This window comes from Falco punctatus (assembly GCF_963210335.1).
Source record: "Falco punctatus genome assembly, chromosome: 1".
In the NCBI taxonomy this organism is placed as follows: Eukaryota; Metazoa; Chordata; class Aves; order Falconiformes; family Falconidae; genus Falco; species Falco punctatus.
The window spans coordinates 44,128,751-44,147,200 of NC_137580.1; the positions used below are offsets into that span (position 1 = coordinate 44,128,751).

At 43.6% G+C, this 18,450-nt stretch overlaps 1 protein-coding gene across 4 annotated transcripts in view; it reads left to right on the forward strand.

The window, feature by feature from the left end:
* Positions 1–669: 669 nt before the first annotated feature.
* Positions 670–18,450, forward strand: part of REEP1 (receptor accessory protein 1) — a 71,037-nt gene continuing 53,256 nt past the window's right edge. The window contains exon 1 of one of the 4 annotated variants that reach the window (XM_080400411.1): positions 670–1,479. In XM_080400411.1, coding sequence (XP_080256537.1) covers positions 1,448–1,479 — 32 coding nt within the window. In that variant the 5' untranslated portion in view covers positions 670–1,447. Of the gene's footprint in view, positions 1,480–1,516; positions 2,240–18,450 lie in introns of those variants that run through there. The other 3 variants (XM_080400412.1, XM_080400413.1, XM_080400414.1) reach the window with 3 other exon arrangements.

The following is an 18,450-nucleotide window of genomic DNA, read 5'->3' on the forward strand; positions in this document are numbered from 1 at the left end:
GTGTGTTTTAGAGGCGCTGAACATTAACTACGTGTATGTCCATCCCTGCGGCTTTAGCTGAAGCCTATGGGTGCTACTGGTTTTCTGGGGACCAGCTCCAGTGAGCCTGTGTAATAGAAGTTGATCCCGTTGTGGAAGAATGGTGTTAGGTAAAGGCTGGATATTGTGTGATGATCATCTCCCTGTGGAAAAGGGCAGGAGTGTGAGGATGTCTGTGGCCACCTGGGACTGGAGAGATCTGTGATCATCTTCTAGCTCTGCTGCCTCTGGTTTTAAACATTCAGTCTCTCCCCAGAAGAGTTCCTCACGGGTTACTCACAATACATTAGTGAATTTCAGCCTCTTTCAGCTATGCTGTCTCAGAATGACGGAAAATTTGCTGCAGATGCACAGTCCTAGAAAAGAACAATGTGTTGGGCATGGAGGCAGGGATCCTGCAGTGCAGCCAGGGCGGCTGGAACCCTGGCCCTGGTGCCTGAAACCAGGCCAACTGCTCCATGGAGCACCCTCTAAGTGAAGCTCGGGGCTGGTCTCCTGGTGGCAAGCTTGAGATCTAAGGATTGCTGAAGACTAAAACACATCATGAATTCCCATGGGCATGTATGCTTCTGGTAGAAGAAAAAAAGCAAAGCAGTAGAAGATGATTACAGCATCCAGCATGTGCCAATGTAGTGAAGGAAAAGAATAATCCGAAGGAAACTTGGGGAAGAGCAACCTGCAGGTCAAGCCAACATCTGTTGTTTTCTGTGTGGGCAAATGTTCCTTGTGGAACTTGGGCTTCATGGCTGTGGGAGCCCCTAATGAAAACTAACGTGGAGGACAGATTACTGGCTGTCATCATGCATCGTGATGGGAATCCACCTGGATCGTGTGGCCAGTACCCTTCTTGGTTGTGCCTGGAAACTTTGGGGCATGGGGGGGACTCTGTCTCTTCCTATATATTCAAGAAGCCCATCAACACCATGCTGTACTTTGTCCTTACGTTGGTACGAACAGTCAAGCTAAGCTTTGCTTTGTGTCCTGCTGGGCCGCGGTGGTCCAGGAGCGACACGCGTGTGCCCGCTGCCGCAGCGCGGGGAAGGGACCCAGCCCGGCTGGCGCGGCCACCGCCCCCTGCGTCCCCGAAGACCCCCCGTACGGCCGGGGGTCTCCGGCTGGGGAGGCCGGTGGGAGAGGGGAAGCGTCGGGGGCTCCTCCCCCTCCCCCTCCCCCTCCTCCTCCCGCAGCGCCGAGCACCGCGGGGGGCGGCCGCGGGCCCTGCCCAATGTGGGCGGCCGGGCCCGCCGCGCGTTGGCTGCCGGCGGCGCCGCCAGTGAGGCTGCGCTGAGGCTGCGGGGCCGGATGGCCGAGCCGCCCGCCCCGCTCACTCGGGCGGCGGCCGGCGGCGGGCGAGGAGACGGGGCGAGCCCTCCCTGCCGGGAGAGCCAGCCCTGCGGCACCTAGCGCCATGGTCTCATGGATCATCTCCAGGCTAGTGGTGTGAGTAGCTGCCGGCCGGCACCTGCACGCCCGCGCCCGGCCGTGGGCACGCGTGTGGCTGCATGTCGGGGGGTGTGCGGGGGCCGTGCCGCCTCTGCCGCTCGCCCCCGCTGTGGAGACGCGGTGGCGGCGAGTCGGCTAAATTTAGCGGGTTGTTGGTAGGGATGGGCAGCTCGGCTGCTTGGTGGGTGAGGGAGAAGATAAGGTGTGTCAAACGGTATTTTCCAGCGTGGGAAAATTACCAGGGGATGGAGGGCAAAACGCTGCCGTGCTGTACAGCGCAAGGTGACAGGGGAGAAGGAGGGCGGCTGGCATCTCCCGGTGCTCGGCGATGAAGGGTCCTGGGGGTCAGGAGGGGGAATCGAGCCTCAGCGGGTGGGAAAATGGACGTGGATTTGGGCAGAGGGGCTTTGTTAGCGGGGCTCGGCGCGGCCGGCCGGGACTCGCGAGGGGGCGTGGGAGAGGCACCGGCGGGGTCTCCCAGCCGCTCCCCCGGCTTTCTTCTCTCTCTCTCTTTTTTTTTTTTTTTTTTTTTTTTTAAGAAATATCAAATATTTCTTTCCTCTTTGTAACTTGCCGCCCACCCTCTCAAAAGATGTTCTCGATTTCCCTTTAACCTGTCAGCCTGGGAGGAGAAGCGTGTGGCTCTTTGCACTTGTCCTACAGCTTTTCCATGGCTCGAAATGCTGTAGGTGGGAATACATGTAGAAATTCCCTGGAAATTCTTCCCGGCAACAGGGTAAAATGGAGCAACCTCGAGGTACATATTCATCTGCCCCACTTGATAAGAGATTCAGTGAAAAAAGGTCATTTTTGATACCACTAGGAAAATTCCTGGGGAGGGAGTTTAGGCTTAAGGTGGGGCAGCAAGGATGGCTGATTTGTCTCCCTTCTGGAAATGTGGCTGGTCAGGGGTAGTACACTAAATCAGATGAATCATTTGCCAGTTTTCTCTGTCTGATGCATACAGCTGCAGACTCAGGAGAACATCTGTTGTGCTTTTTAAGTTATTGTAAAGGGTCTGCAAGGGCCTGTCACTTTCTTTGTCTGCAAGAAACGTGCCATGATGTTGCACCATCAGCATAGTTCCAGAAAGGCATTTTCAAGGTCTCCTCTTTTGCCGTATGAGATGAAACATCAGAAGGGAAACTCGCCTTGATCTTAGCTCTCTCTCTGTATCACTAAGACATTGGGCGGCTGTCAGATATGAAAATTTTTGGGGATTCCAAAGTTGAATTTAGCCTCTTGAGGTATATCATGTGGATTCAGCTGCAGTTGTTGCTAGCTGTTATTGGGTTTGCACTTCATTCTGGTAAAGCGTGTTAAATATGTAAATGATTTAATTTGTACAGTATGCTGTCAGAAATATCTGCACAGTTAATGTGATGTAACATACATTGTCCAAGGCTGCTTTTCTTCTCTGCTAATTTCCACTTTGAAAAAACCTGTCATCGTGTAACCCAGCTAACCCTCAAGAACAAAGAATGTCTATGGAGAGGTGGTGGTTTAACTTACTTGCCTCAGCACACACACATAGACATGGGTGATTTCATCTAAGACATATAGACTGGGTGAAAATCTGATAGGGGTACGATATGGAGCAGTTGACATCTACAGTCAGCTAATTAGCTGAACATATAAACCTTCCTGTTCTCTTCAGCTTTATTTATCTGAATAGCACGTCACAGTATGAAATCAGCTGTGTAGATTATGGTACCAATTATTTATTGTACTAGAATTTCAACATCAAATAACAATTTGAATATGCAGTGTAAATATTAATAATTTGGTAATCATAGTAATAATTTAAAAATAATTTTGCAAGGAAAACTAGGGCAAGCTAAGCTTGATCACCACTTTTTTTGCACTGCTACTTAGTATACATCTATCTTTTAAGAATGCTTTGCACCAGGAAGTGCTGGTTTGTTAGGATCCCAGCAAGAAACTCGAACTCTGTAGACTGCTGCTTAAAATACCATTTACCAGAGCTAACATCATAAAGAAGAAGAGGAGCGTATAAATAATCTTACATCCCATCAGATGCTGGAAACCCTGAACTGCCTAACGTTACTAATGAAACTGGAACAGCCCTCCAGTCTGGGTGCAGCACACCCACCATGCAGGTCCATCTGTGAAAAGATTACCTTACATTTTGGTTTTTTGAGCCTTATAGTATTTTCGCTTTTTATTTTATTAAAAAAAAAAAAAAAAAGAAGAAGAAGAAGAAAAGGCAATCCTATTCATCATTTCTACTGTCAAATGAAAAGGACGTTCATAAGAGAACTTGTGGCCACACTTTTAGAGGAAGACAAACAGATACAGGCAGACTGGTGACTGGTGAGCTTCCTACAGGCTTCTTTGTTGCAGTTAACCAGCTGAGTCGGCACTGCATCCAAGGGAAATGTGCAGCACAGTGTTGGCCAGAAGGGTAAGATATGTGCAGCATTGCACAGACCTGCGCCTATTCAGGTTAACTGTTGGGTGGATCACTGACTCTATGGTGTACAGTGGTCTTCAGATTAGGATCATGGCAAAGATTTAACCTGTCTAATCTGGTTTCTTCATCTCATTACGAATCACTAGTTGATCCATCAGTACAGATAGCTGTGCTCTAAGTAGAATGGTCACCTGGCTGGGCTTTTCCCTCCCCTGTTCATGCCTATTTAGTTTTTTTTCCCATCAAATCTTACTCATAAGGATTATGAGGAAAGTGGTGTGGTGTGTTTTAGACACACTGTGAGTATTGCTTTGTGCTCTTAAGACTTCAGCTGATCTCTGTGGGGGTTATGTCTGATATGACTCAGCTAACAGAAAGGGCTTTAAAACAAAAAGCAAACCTTCGCTTTGGCTCTTGGGTGCTCTGTTGCTTCCACTGTCTCCGATTTGCTTGTTACTATCTCTGTCCTGGATGTTTCGATTTCCAAAATGTTGCTGAAGAAGAAGGGTCTGTGAGCATTTCTCACCCACTTCAGTGGGAAGCCAGGCAGCTTATTGCAAACCTGCTCTTACATCATTTCAGTGTAGTCTTTGGACTTTGTGTTAATGCTGTTTTGGAGTGCTGGCTTGTTCTGTTCTGCCTGCAGAGCTATGTGTAGGTAACACCCAGAAAAGAGAGGACAAAAACTTAAGAGCAGCATCTTATACTGCCATAGCTGTGCATTAAAGTCTAAGACTTTATTATGTCAGGATCTGCACTAGGTACTGTACAAATACAAAGCAAAAAGACAATGGTGTGCCTGGATATCTGTTTCCATTAAAAGCTCAATTCTCATCCTCCTGTTGTCCAGGTAGTTTTTTCACAAAGCTCAATGAAACAAAATCAGGATGTTCTTTTTCTGGCAGTAGTAGATTACAGGTGACTTTTCCACCAGGGGATGTCTGCGATTGCTGTAATTGCAATTGTTGCATCTTGGAGTTATTTGTTACTTTGTCTCTTGCAGTGAATGGAATGGGATAGCACCGTTATGTTTGCGTTAATTACAATCCTTTTCTATTCGTCATCTCTGAGTACATCTCAAAGGACATCCTGGAACACCTGTATCTCAGTTTCCTCATCTGTGAAGTGTAATGAACTGTGCTGAATTTATCTTGCTTGAGACAGACCAGAAGGGATCAGTGGCATGTCCTACCATCTACAGCTTATTACTGTTCACTTCAAAGGAGGTTCTTTTTGCTTCAGGTGGTAAAGACCACTCTAGCAGAAAGACTTGGGATCAGGATCAGTCTTCATTATTGCAGTCCAGTTCAGCTACAATGCACACCACTGGCAATCCTAGGTGGTTACTGATCTGCTATACCTTTTGCCTGTTGTCTAAAAGTATTCTGAAGTTAAAAGTGGTATATCTAAATGAGGCCTATTGTATTTGCATGGAAATCCTATTCTTTTCCCAGAAACGTGGAATTTGCTTTTTGTGCTTGGGATCATGCAGAACAGAAATACAAGTTTTTCCTCTGAAAGTTAGGCACATCATACTGCCTGTTGAAAGCCTTTCAGTATGGAACACGTGGCAGAAGAAGTTGTCAGTAGGAAAGAGGCTGGATCAGACAGGTCATCGATAGTTGAGAAGTTGCTGTGTGACTTAGGCATTTGAATTCCTGCTGTGAGAAGCTTAGAAGTACATTACAAATGGTTAAATATGTTCTTCATGGTGAAAAACTGCAGCCTAATCATGCTTTTTTGCCAGTATTTGGGTTTTTTTTAGTCAAAATATCAGCAATGGCTTGTCTGATCTCTTACGGTTTGATGTGAAATAGGGTGGCAGCCTCAGATGTGTTCACTGGGAATTCCTGGCCCTGTGTGGAAGTAAACAGGGATTTGGGGATCTATCAGAGGCATCCTTTCTTCAAGCTGTCACTGGAAGTAGGTAGGTCTGAACAAAACTGAAGAGGAATCAAAGAATTCTTCAAACTGATGAGTAAAATTTCCTTCCCTGTCACAGTTTGTCAGTTTTTTCTTTCTTGGTTACTGTGATGCCGTTTTAGCAAGGGTACGTGAGATTAGCCACCCCCATCCTCAGCTGGTGTAAATCCATAGTGCTACTGAGTCAGATGTCAATTTAATCAAAAGACACTGCTTACATCAGTGAAGAATTTCCATTTTAGAGAAACTTACAAAATCCTTCTTCCTCCTGTTTTTTGTGGAAGCCTGAAGAGATTTATGAATGAAAAAAACTTAAGCCATATAATAGATACTATATGATGATAGAAAGTGGTAACTTGTATCCTTTTCACCAGAGGCAGGCAGACAGGATCTCCTCAGTTGGGTGAGGGTTGTTCTCATGAAGGCATAGCACAGCTCTGTGCTTTTGGTTATTGATATATCAGCATTAGTGTTTCAGTTGATATATTCCACATATGTGAAGGTCCTTCTTCACAGTCTATGTTTATTATTTAGTGCTGAGAGGATGATGTGAAGGATTATGGTATTTATTGCTTTGTTCAGGCCTCAACACCAGTGATGCAAAATTTCCTGAAAACACAGTGATGGGCCTAGTGTGCCTTGAGCTCTCAGCTAAGGCTACGGGATGAGTTTGCAGTAGACTTTTTTTTACATGCTCTGAGGCTGGGAAGTGGGAAGGGCAAACCACCTGCAGAGTTTGCTAAGCAATGTTATAATAAGGTGGTGTAATCCCTCTGAAAACGATCATGCAGTCTTGCACTGCTGCTCCCCTTTGCCTGACAAGCAAGGGGGTCTTTGCAGTTCCCAGCTCAGCTCAGTTTCCACCATGTGCATCTCTACTGCAGCTTTTACAGCTCTGCTGAGGGGGCAGAACCTGTTGGTGACAGTAACTGACAGAGGAGCATCCAGCGCAGGTGCGACATTTGCTTTGCCCTTCACATGAGATGTGACTGTGCTGATCATGCTGCAGGGGATAATGCTGCCTACTGCTTTGTCAACCGTGACCCAGATTTTCCTGCACAAGCACGGATGTGTTGGAAATGCTCTTAGCCCTGGTGGGGAAGGTTTTCTTGCATGCACGTTACAGATGTTACTAGTCCTGGTTTGGTAATTAAGGATGTTTTACCAAACTTACAAAGAAATTATGAGTTATATCTAAGGGGCTTGGCCTTTGAAGCTGCCTTAATACAGTATTTTTGCCTTTGTGGGACCCTCTTCATTTCACTATATTAAAGCATTTTGAAGCATTAATTTAGTATTGTGTCACTGAACTGTTTTTTTTTTACTGCCATTGTACTGGTAAGGGTACTGAGGCACAGGGAGATCAAGTGGCATGTCCAGTATTCCATGGGAAACCTGTAGTAACTGGTAGTATATTTCCTTCAGGCTCCTTGATGAATAAATTAACGAAAGGGATCTGATCAAGGGAATTAGGCAATGTGATGGACTTGTGATGGGTATGAGAGGGGTAGAACAAAACTACAGACTTAAATAGGTGCTACCTGAAGCAGTCAAACAACCAAAGGCTTAAATATTATGAATAATGACCCATTCCCTTTCAGATCCTCAGTGCTGTTGTCAGTGTCACAGACAGCAGAATGTAATAGCCAGACTGCCTAATTCAGGCTAAAAAGTCAGGCATTACACTACCTAATGTTGGTTACTTAGTCCCAGCAGGTAGATTTAGATCCAAGGTACTCAACTTGTGGTCCACAGATGGCTGGTAGTCCACAAATCAGGCAGTCCATAGAAATGTTTCAGGTCTAAAACAGTAACCCTCATAGAGGCAGTTATCAGTTATATATGAACTGATTTAATCAGGTGATACAATTTTTTACTACATTTTTTAGTTACAAGTTTTGTAATTCTACCGAATTACAATTTTGTAAAAGTTTAACGTTTCAGCATTTTACCAATTCCATGTGACTCATTATTTGCCAGCTATCCTTCAACGACAATGGGATATAAAATGAGTTGTATGTTTCTTTCAAAGGGGCAGGTAGTCCAGTGATGAGGAAAAGTTGAGAAACACTCTTCCATGCTCTTATTGCAGTTAATAGAGGAGACCGACATCTCTGAGGAGCTTCCATAAAGATAGCGTGTAGCATGGAAAGCTGTTTGGTCAAGAGGAAATGCTTGGTAGAAAGAGGACAAAGGAGGGCATATAATCATGTCGCCCACTTCTTGAGCAGTTACTTCTAAGTACTGAGCACTGTGTTTGCCTTTCTGCTTCCATGCTTTCAGCAGACAGAGGTGGTATCTTGGAAACTTTCAGGTTAATCATAAAGGTATGTGAGCACTGCAGGAATGTTGTCTGGTTTGGACTGCCATAGAACCTTTATATAGCAAATTTTTTTTCTATGTCCTCATTAGGCAGCTAGGAGCTGAGTCTAGATTTCATTTTGTTGAGTTGTCCACTTGACTTGCTCAGGGCCACTCGGCAGATTTCACCTAGGTCTTGTGAGATGGAATGGCTTTATAGAGGGATGATCCCTGTAATTGGGCTCTTTGCAAGCAAAGCATGTATGGCAAAAAATCATTTAAATCATCCGTGTTGTTCATCTTAATCATATGCTGCTTTTTGCAGAGGAAGGTGTCACGTGCTTTTGTTATCACTTGTATGCTATTTGGATTGTAAACTTTTTTTGGGCAGAAAGTCTTATTTAGTATTTTTGATTTTACAGCACCCTAGACAATGGGGTTTTGTCTCTAGTTGGCTGGTTCCCTTAAGTTCGGTAGTAATATAAAAGTAAATACTGTATGAATAAATGCAACTCTGCCTTCTAGGTGAATCATTTATGGATTGATGCTGTGCTCCTTGGTAATTTCTTTGTGGCACTATTACTGGTACAGCGTTCATGTTCTGTTTTGGTATTTCCCATGCATGTAGTAAGACGAGATTCCTGCTCTGAGGAGCTCTTAATTTAAACTGATGAAATATAGGCAAAACAGATGGTGAGCAGAGTGGTGAGAATGAACTAGAAGAAGTGACAAAATGAAAACTGTGTTTTATCTTTCCATGACTTGTCTGCTTCTGAAGAGAAGGAATGAGATAATGGGACATGCCTGCTCATTCTGCAGGCAGGCCTCAGGAAGGCACTCCAGACCAGGAGCAGCATGCCAGAACTAGAAGCATGGGTGGTACTTTCCCAAGCTTTGTACACAGAATCACTTCATCTTTAGATACAAACCTCAGAGCAGGCATATCTCCTTAGTAGGGTGCTCTGCTTTTTGTTTCTTGTAGACACATTTTGCAGGATCTAGAAGAGGAGGACAAGGGGTTTTAATTTGATGTGGGTGGTAAAGCAGTGACCTGCAGGCTGGTCAAGCTGCCACATAGCCATAAGAAGGGCAAGGATGGTACAGAAGAAGGAGAGAAGCTGGTTGTACAGTAAGTAGAAATGACGAGCAAGAATTATGTTTCAGAAGGGACACACATTTATATGGAGGCAGAGGATTAGGTATCAAGTTGGAGATTGACTTTTGGGAGCAACAGCAGGACAGCTGGGAACATTGGCTTGGTGTCATACTTTAGTAAAGGTTTGCTTCTTCACATGCTGCCTGCTTGCTTGCCGTGTCCCTCACTGCTAATGCATTAACTGCTAATAAATAACCAACCAACCAATTCCAAAGCAGGAATCAATCAACTGGTCAGTAAAGCTGCAGTCCATCTTTCCCCCTTCTCTCTCACAGAGCCAACAGCAGTCTTTTGCTTTCCAAAATGGCAAATTTTACAGGACAACAAAACCAGTATTGAAGAACCTATTTGTGAGGATCTAGGAAGAATGCCCCTCATGTCTGGAATTTTGTGTCTTTTTGGACGGGTCCCAGGGATGCCAGGGCAACGTGCGTAGCCTGCTTTTGAGTCTACTAAGCAATTCAATGCTATCAGCATCAACAAACAGTTGAAGCTCCTGCTCAAGAAGCATTTCTGTTCTGTTGAGTTCATACTATTGCTTCTTTTCATTCAGCTCAGTTGAGCTCATTTATTCTATTTCTCGTTTCCAGCCTTTAAATAAGTGTTTTTAGAGGAAAGCCAAAAACTGACAGACATTTCTTCCCTCATGTTTTGGAGGGAGGCTTATGACCAATAACCAGCCTTTTACAAGGGAGGAAAGGGCCTGCACTACACATTTTGTATGAGAACACCAAGAGTCTGGATTCAGCAATATGGCAAACTCCTTGCGGGAAGAGGGCAAGTTATTTATTCTTAATTTGGTACCTATAACATAGGCTTAGTGGTAATTTCTGTCCATCTAAACTGTCAGTTCTGCTTTACATGTGATAGATCCTGATGTGGGCATGAGACACACTCTCTCAAGTTGAATTGGAGGGGCAAATTAAATATGCATTTTGAGCTGAAATTTCCAAGTCAGCGGTCAAAAGTTCAGGGGTGCTTCAGGATGTTTTGTGTAGATTGGCCTCTTCTGTGGCAAAACTCTCCTGATTATCAGTTGCTGAGAAGCACTCATGGAGGAGTGAAACCAAGAATCTTAGATGGCATTTCATGAGAACTGCACTTCTGGGGAGACAGATGGGAAACACCTGGTCAAGATTAAAAGCAGAGCAATCACAGGAAGACGACCTTCTCCTGTCACCACATTTCATGGCTACCTTTGTCTCAATGTCTTCAGCACAAATGCTCTAACACTTGCTGTGGGCATGTGGGGAGAGCAGCTTACCCGGGCTGCAGGTCCCATTAAACAGCCATAGTGATAAGGTTGCCATTCTGCCTCAAGCAGTTGCTTCAGGGCTGCTCTGGGCTGTGCTCTGTCTTGGGCCCTTTTGTGGATGAGCAGTTCAAGGCTCTTGAGCCTCATCCAGCTCATGGAAGGGTTCTGCCTGTCCTGCTGCCTCTTCTGCTGGGCACTTGGGAGGACATGTGTCTGTGCATGTCTAAACTTGTACCTATGAGCCACCTATATTATGTGACCCACAAGAAACTATCCCAAGTGTTAGATCAGCCTGAATAACACCATCTGGCTCCTAAAATCTACCTGCAGAATTCATGGTGACACTTGAAAGAGAAAGATGGATGCTGGAGCTGCCCTGAGGCTAAAAGGCTTTGGGTTTAGTGATATATTTCAGGGGAAAACATTGAGTGGTTTCAATGGGGTTGCACGGCTGGAGAATGAGAGCAAAACTGGTGGCTATATGGAAATTAATTGATGGTCAGTGTTTAGATTTCACTGAGCATGTCCCTCTGCAAAAATCCCCACTATCCTAGTCGGTATTTTTTCTGGAAGTCACATCAGAGGGAGAGGTCAGGGACATAATGGACTCAGGCACTGAATGAGACTTTCTCCCTTCCAGATGATCCATGTAGGTCTCAGCTGAAGCACATTGGCAGAGCAGCTTGGAAGCAGTTTGCATCTTCCCTGGTTAATTGCACCTGTTTTGCAGCTGAACAAAAGATTCCACTTTCCAGGTTTATTGTTTTCACTCTGCTCATAAGGATTTCGGTCGAAACAGAAGGATGTTGCTATTTAGAAAGAACATTAATAATTAAATTTAGATACTCCAAGGAATACACCCCATAAGGCTGGGTTTGTTGAATTTAAGTAGATCATAATAATTTCCATGGCAACGCACTGCTGTCCTATATACAGAAGGGGTCTTCCCTGTAGGATCTAAAGCAGAAAGGAAGCTGTTACTTAAAAGAGATACCTTAACACAGAAAATGGAATAGTTACCTGCATAAATGTTGTAGGAATTTTCTCATGCTTGTTATATTGTACTAACCTTTTTTCATAGCTGTCAGAATGCAATCAGTCAAACCAATCCCCTGCTGACTCTAATGATTTAGGGGGAAAATGGTGATCTAATGATCCTTTTTCAGAACATAGGCTCTCTCTCTCACAAATACATCCATATCTGTATATATATATAGCTGTAACTGTCTTGAATCTGTAACATAGACTACTGTGGTAATTTTGAACAGGCCTACTAGAATCTCTGTGTTGCCTAGACCTGTGTTTGTGCTATTAGTCTCCCATCTCACAGCATTAGATAAAGCTTGTTTCATCTATTTGGACAGCATTTTGAGATTTTTGTATATGGTGTGTTCTGTTACAGCTGATTGTTAGGAATTTGTAATGGTGGTCTAGCACCTGCACACTTGAAGATAATTGAGTAATCACACATCCACTTAGAAGTTTTGGAGATCCTTAGATCTAACACAGGGGTCCTCAAACTACGGCCCACGGGCCGAATACAGGGTATTTACAGACCCCCCCCACCGGGGGTTGGGGGGGGAAACCAAGCAGCCGCAGATGACTGCCTGCCACTGCATCCGCGTGCCGGCCCCCTGGTTAAAAAGTTTGAGGACCCCTGATCTAACAGGAGTTGCACCAGCACTTTTTCTCTAATCTAGCAATCAAATAAGTGATCATCATTTTAGACACTTAAAAAAGCCTTACAGAGACATGGGCAGAGTTACAGAATCCTTGTGAAATGAAAAGTGGTCATCCAAACAGAAAAGATGGAATTTAATAGAAAAGTTCATGATGTAACCTTCAAACAAAAAAGCCACAGTATATGAGTGGGGGAAAAAATAGTTCATATCTGGAACAATTGCAGCTTCTTTGTTTGTCAGTGGAAGTAGGCTAAGTGGTGCATCACCAAATTTTAACAAGAATGGCCACAAAAATTCCTAGTCCTGGCTTATGGTAAACCTGAAGGGTCAAGGGTGGATGTTCTGCAGGCAGAATAAATAGTTGGAAAATGCTGACTGAATGCAAACCTCAGTCATTTCTCATCCCTAAGGCAATACCAGAGCTTCAAGCTGTGTTAACTGGTGCAGCTCTGCTCAAGTCAATGAATGGATAAATCTACCCAGGTCAGAATCAAAACTGAAGTTGTGTTTGTGGCTCAGAACGGTGAGGGCTTTGTAGAGCGTGCCAGCTAGATCCTAGAAAATTGAATATTATGGGACAGGAACTGGCCAGTTCAAGATAACAGAGGACTTTGGTTCCTTACAAGCCTCATGTTAAACTGCCCTTTGAATGGTGACAGATTGAGGACAGAGGGCTCCCAAAGATATGATTCTGTCAGGACAGTTATTTTATTCTTCCTTTCATTATAGTGTTGGGAATTTCATCACTAGATTTGGAATATGGCTTTGCCTGCACTTCAACAACCAAAACCAATCAAATGGGCCACCCCAAAGCCCTTTATCAAGATATCTCTGACATCAGATCTGGAGCACTCTGTTGAGCTTCACTATTGTTAATACCCACTGAAAGCTGAAGATGACCACCTTCTCTTCAGATTCAGCCTAAAGAATCCTAATGCCTTACAGCAGACCACCCAAGCACATATATTTTAAAAGCTACTTTAACAGTGTCAGACAGGGAGAAACTCTGTCATCTCTCATGCTTCATCCCTGTACCCTTACGTGAAGATCTATCTGTTACAGATCTGGTGCAGCACATTGCAGCACACTAGCTAACCATGGCCTGCTGCCATTAGCTCTTTGGTTGCATCCCTGATCCTGACTATCTTAAATCAGTGTTGCTTTGCAGACTTTCCAGAATTGGGAATCCCAGGGGCTCACTGACAGCCATTTCCAGAGCCCAAGGGGGTGTGACACATGGCTGATGATACAGACCCTATGCATATTTCTACAGAGTATTCCTAGATCACTACAGAAAGAGCAGAGCTGGTTAAGAGACTGTGTACAGCCAGAGTGAAAGATCTTGCCAGATGTCCGTGGGGCAGGACATGCATTTTAATTACAAAAATACTATGCCAGATTTTGCATGGTACTTGAAACCAAACCAGTCTGCTTTCCTTGTAGTTTCTGTATGATTCCTAGTTAATCTCATGTAAACTCACTCTGTAAAATATCTGTCTTCTCCGCCCTGCCCCCCTCCCCAGATTTACTCACAGATTAGATATTTTTCCCCTCTTTGCTGTAGTGTGTGTCCTCAGGTTTTTGTACTCAGATATGCTATACAGCCACTGGAACAGCACAGTGTTCTTTTTCAATTAATATTCTGCTGAAGTTTGCAGATACTTGGGTGTAACAAATCAGATCCCTATTCAAAAACTATTGTGTTTTAGGTATATTCTTGAAACCAAGAAACCTCACTCTGGGCAGTCAGTTCATAAATGGGCCCAGTCTGTGAAGATCCAGTTCTCGAGGCACATTTTATTACAGCTGCATGTTTTGTTTGAAACAACCATTTCATTTCAAAATAGCAATGCTTTGTTTCTGGAGAGTGGCACTTACCACACCGTCATCCTTCTGTGTGAATCTTCTTGCCTGAGAAGGAGAACAAACACTGGACTGTGGCATTTCAACCAGCAGTATTACAATGAATAAGAAGTGATGGAAAAGCATACATAAGATAGCAGGCAGTGTGGGCGTTCCCACAAAAAGTACAAGCTGCCTTCTCAAGCTGCTTACTTAGAAATCTCTAACGGACTTGGAAGCATTGGCTGTCTTTCCCTTTGCTTTCTTCTAAAGTTATTTCTGTGAAGTCTCCATCTGGCTCCCCTAAGCCTCAGTTTGTATTTCTTTTTATATTTTGAGTAGATGCCAGCTGCAAGGTATATATGTGTAAGAGAGGTGAGAAGGGAAAAGAGGTGAAGTCAGTAAGCCAAAAGAAAGAGAAGAGACAAAGCCTTTACCACTCTGAATTGTACAAGGCACTGGCTTTTTATCCAAGCCTGAAACAAAGAGGTATTCCTTACGGTGTAAGAATGGAGCTATGCCTGTGTCATAGGCTTTGATCTGAACACATTTGTGTTTGGGCAAATACAGAATAGAAGAGAGTGGCATGGCTTATCCTTTTACTCTCTAATGCTCTCAGCCAAAGCCTGAAATTCAGAAAGATATGAGAAGTCTGGGAGACACCAAAATTGAATGCAAATGGGAACATGACATCTTCTGTCAGCACAAAGATTGAGTATCTGGGTAGCAATACCGTTGTCTGGAGGCATTAAAAAACCCTGAGTCAAACCCGTTCACCTCTTTACTAAGTTGTAAGACTGGATTTAAAATCCCAACTTTTATAATATGTGCATATATATATTTATTTATACGTGCATCAGATCCTTTGATTTGTACTCTGAACCTGTGTGCTCTTTTCTGGGAAACCGTTAATTCTGAGAATTTATTTTGAATTGAGATGTTTCTACAATCACTTCCGAGAAATCACCTGATGAGATTAAATGAACAAAAGTGAGAATTGGCAGTACTGCGATACTAAGCTGTGCTCGCACAGTAAGATCATCTAAGTGTAATGATGAAGGTGAGGAAGGCTAGTACAGAAGCATAGCCTGGAAATTGCAACTTCTGTTCCCAGATCTCACATTGGCTCTACCAGGGCTGTGACCTTTTGTCACCTGTGACGGCAACCATTTAATTTCCAGCATGGTCAGTGGAACCTGTAGGTATTCATAATCTCTGAAAACTGCCTGTTGTCTCACGTTCTCTAAAGTTTTTTACCCTAGGAATCTCTGTTAAAAATCTATCATTTCCAATTTGTGTTGTGAAGCTCTCCATATGAAGTGCTATACCGTGAGCTGCTTCAGTAGATACCTGTCCTTGCTATTAAGTCTCTCCTGCACTTTAGGTCATAGCTGGTTGTTCAAAAGTGTGATGCAGATTAATAGTAATAGCGCTATGTAAATTGGTGGAAGCTAAAAGAAACCCCTTCCTCTGTCTTGTCTTTAGTTAAAGACCCAAAGTGCACTTCCTGAAATGCTACAGGGACTCAAATCTAGAGTCCTTGTTGTACCAGGAAGACATTTAACCCGTTAAGCTTTAGGGAGGAGCTATGGTAAGATAGGAAAGCATCAGAAATTAAAAAATACATCAGATGTTGGTCAAAAAATACAAAACGTGGAGATACTTAATGAGATAAAATTATTTGGGAAGAGCAGGGAAAAATTGTCTTTTTTTACACAACTGTGTGTTCAGTTGTGGGATGAATTGTGATGTAGGAAAGTTAAATAGATGCAGACATTCCAAAGTTCAGAAGAGAAGCCTTGCATTTTAGGAAACATCCCAGAGTGCTGAGGAAATGTGTCTAAATTCCAGTATTTCTTTCTTGGTGTATACATTTGTGCATATATACTCTTTGTAGAGCAAACCCAAGATATTTTAGAACCCTGTATGCTGACTGCATGAGTTATATCTGTCACATGCACCAGCAAAGTGAATTGCAAATCAGAAATTTTTAACTTGGGCCGTGGTTCTGGGCAACAAGCAAGTGTTACTGAGGGAATGGCATGAATTTTAGAGGCTATGTAACTGCATCTCCTCCTAAGAGTGTATTAGTACACCCACACTGTATGCTGGTATGCTCCAAGCCAGAAGCACTGGCAATATCCTGCCCAACCCCGGCAAGTTAAAGGCACAACAGATGCAGCTTTTGCATGTCAGCACTGCGTGATGGATGTCCAACCAGGGGAATACTCAGCTGGGCCTATGAGAAACCAATCTGTTAAATGGGGATACAAGAACTTAACTGTTTCCCAAAGGCTTGGAGAGGACTAATTGAGGATGGTAAGACTTACAGAGGTGCTGATATTTCTTTGCCTAAAGTCCTGCTATGCATTCAGTTATAGTCCTGGAAAGCCTCTTAGAATTAGTAGGTTGGAGAAATTAAAGCTTCTGGAATCCTGGGGTATGTATTTGTTCTAACATAGGTGAACCCTTTGAAAGTGCTGAATATAGTTCTTTTTAGATTGTCAAGCATTGGAACAGGCTGCTCAGAGAAGTGGTTGAGTTGCCATCCCTGGAGATATTTAAAAGATGTATAGATGTGGTGCTTAGGGACATGGTTTAGTGGTGGGCTTGGCAGTGCTGGGTTAATGGGTTGACTCAGTGATCTTAAAAGTCTTTTCCAGCCTAACCAATTCTATGATTTTATGATTTAATCTTTCTTCATTTAACCTGCAAATACAACTTCTAAAGGATGAATTTGAGGACTGTGGTGGAGATTGTCATTTAAGGAAGCCCTTTAAATAATTTTTAGTTTAATCAAGGCTTTGCTGGACTTTGCAGCCTATGATCCTTTTAAAAATGATCACAGCATGACTGTTAGCCATGTGTATGGTAATTTACTTTCTCCACGAGGTTCCCAGCTCCAGCAAAAGAAAGGATGTGTCATTTTAGCTCCAGATATATACCACGGGCTATGGTGTTTGGCACAGAAGTAATGATAATGACCTCCCTACTGGTGGCTTCATGTAAGAATAGATCATGCAACAGCATTACCATAAAGCCATTATATTTCACAGTGACACTGTGCAGTTAATGACATGAAGCCTTAGACTGTGAATATGTGGCAGTAGAGATAAGGGGAATCTAGCTGTTCTCCTTGTAGCTTACCAAAAATGGCTGAGCCAGAGAAACTAAGCAATAAGTGTTTTATTATTATTATGAATAATATTCATTTTATCTCCCTAACCCACTTTGCTAAAGCTGTTTGCTAACAGCAGCCCTGTCCATGTTAAGTCCCAGAGCTAAGATAGCGTGGTATTGTTCTTCACATATGTCCCTTGGCAGTCAAGTTTTGTTTTACAGGTAGCTAAATAGGGTTTGTACTACTGCAACAGCTCATTTGGAGTAGGCTAAACCCAGCATTTTCAGAATCCTGCTGTAGCATGACATCTATTATTGTCATACCATGAACCCAGCTTACCTCCTTGGGGACAGCACCACTTGCAAAGGGAAGGGTGTGGTGTGGCTGAGCAAGAAGGTTCTCCAAGCAGCAAGGAAGAGTCTCCACATCATTCAGGGAGCGGGTGCCTGGCTCTTCTGCACCTCTGGTGATAGGAAAGGTGCAGTGCTGTTCTCTTCCAGATCTTAATACAGGACTGGTTTAGTAAGAGGGTTAGTCAGCAGATAGAGGAAAATGGTTGTTCCTCTCTATGTAGCAAGTGTGAGAGTGTCTGGCTGGAGTAGTGCGTTTCATTTCAATCTCCCTAGTGTAAGGAGGGCACCAGCAGAGTGTGGTGAGTCCAGAGGAAAGGAACTCGAGCACATGGTGCACCAGGAGAGGTAAGTGGGCTGAGTTTGTTCAGCCCAAACAAAAGATGTTGAAGAGAAGGTCTTATTGCTGTCTTCAAAAATGTGACAGGTTGTTACAGAGAAGATAGAACCAGGCTTTTTGTGGAGGTGCACAGTGAAAAGGTGAGAGACAATGGAAAGAAGTAACAGCAAAGAAAATTCTGTTTGGTTATAAAGAAAAAATTCTTCAAAGCGAGGTTAAGCAAACACTGGAACAGGGGTCCAGGGATGGAGATACTGAACATTTGACTGGACAGGGCCTGGAGCAACCTGATGTAAACTCGAAGCTGGTCATGTTTTGGATTAAAGACTTGTAGAGATCTCTTTCTACCTAAATTACTCTGTGATTCTAGTCTAAAGGACACATTTCTATTTCTTATATTACATTTGCCATTCTTTGACTTGAATGGTTTTCAGTTGCACACTACATGATATCCACCACATGGGTTTTGCTCTTTTTCTTAGATGGGAGAGTGCGGGCAAGAAAGGTGTTTCCAGTGGTTTGGTTTAGTGTTGATGGGCTTTTTAAATATCTAAGTTGCTATTT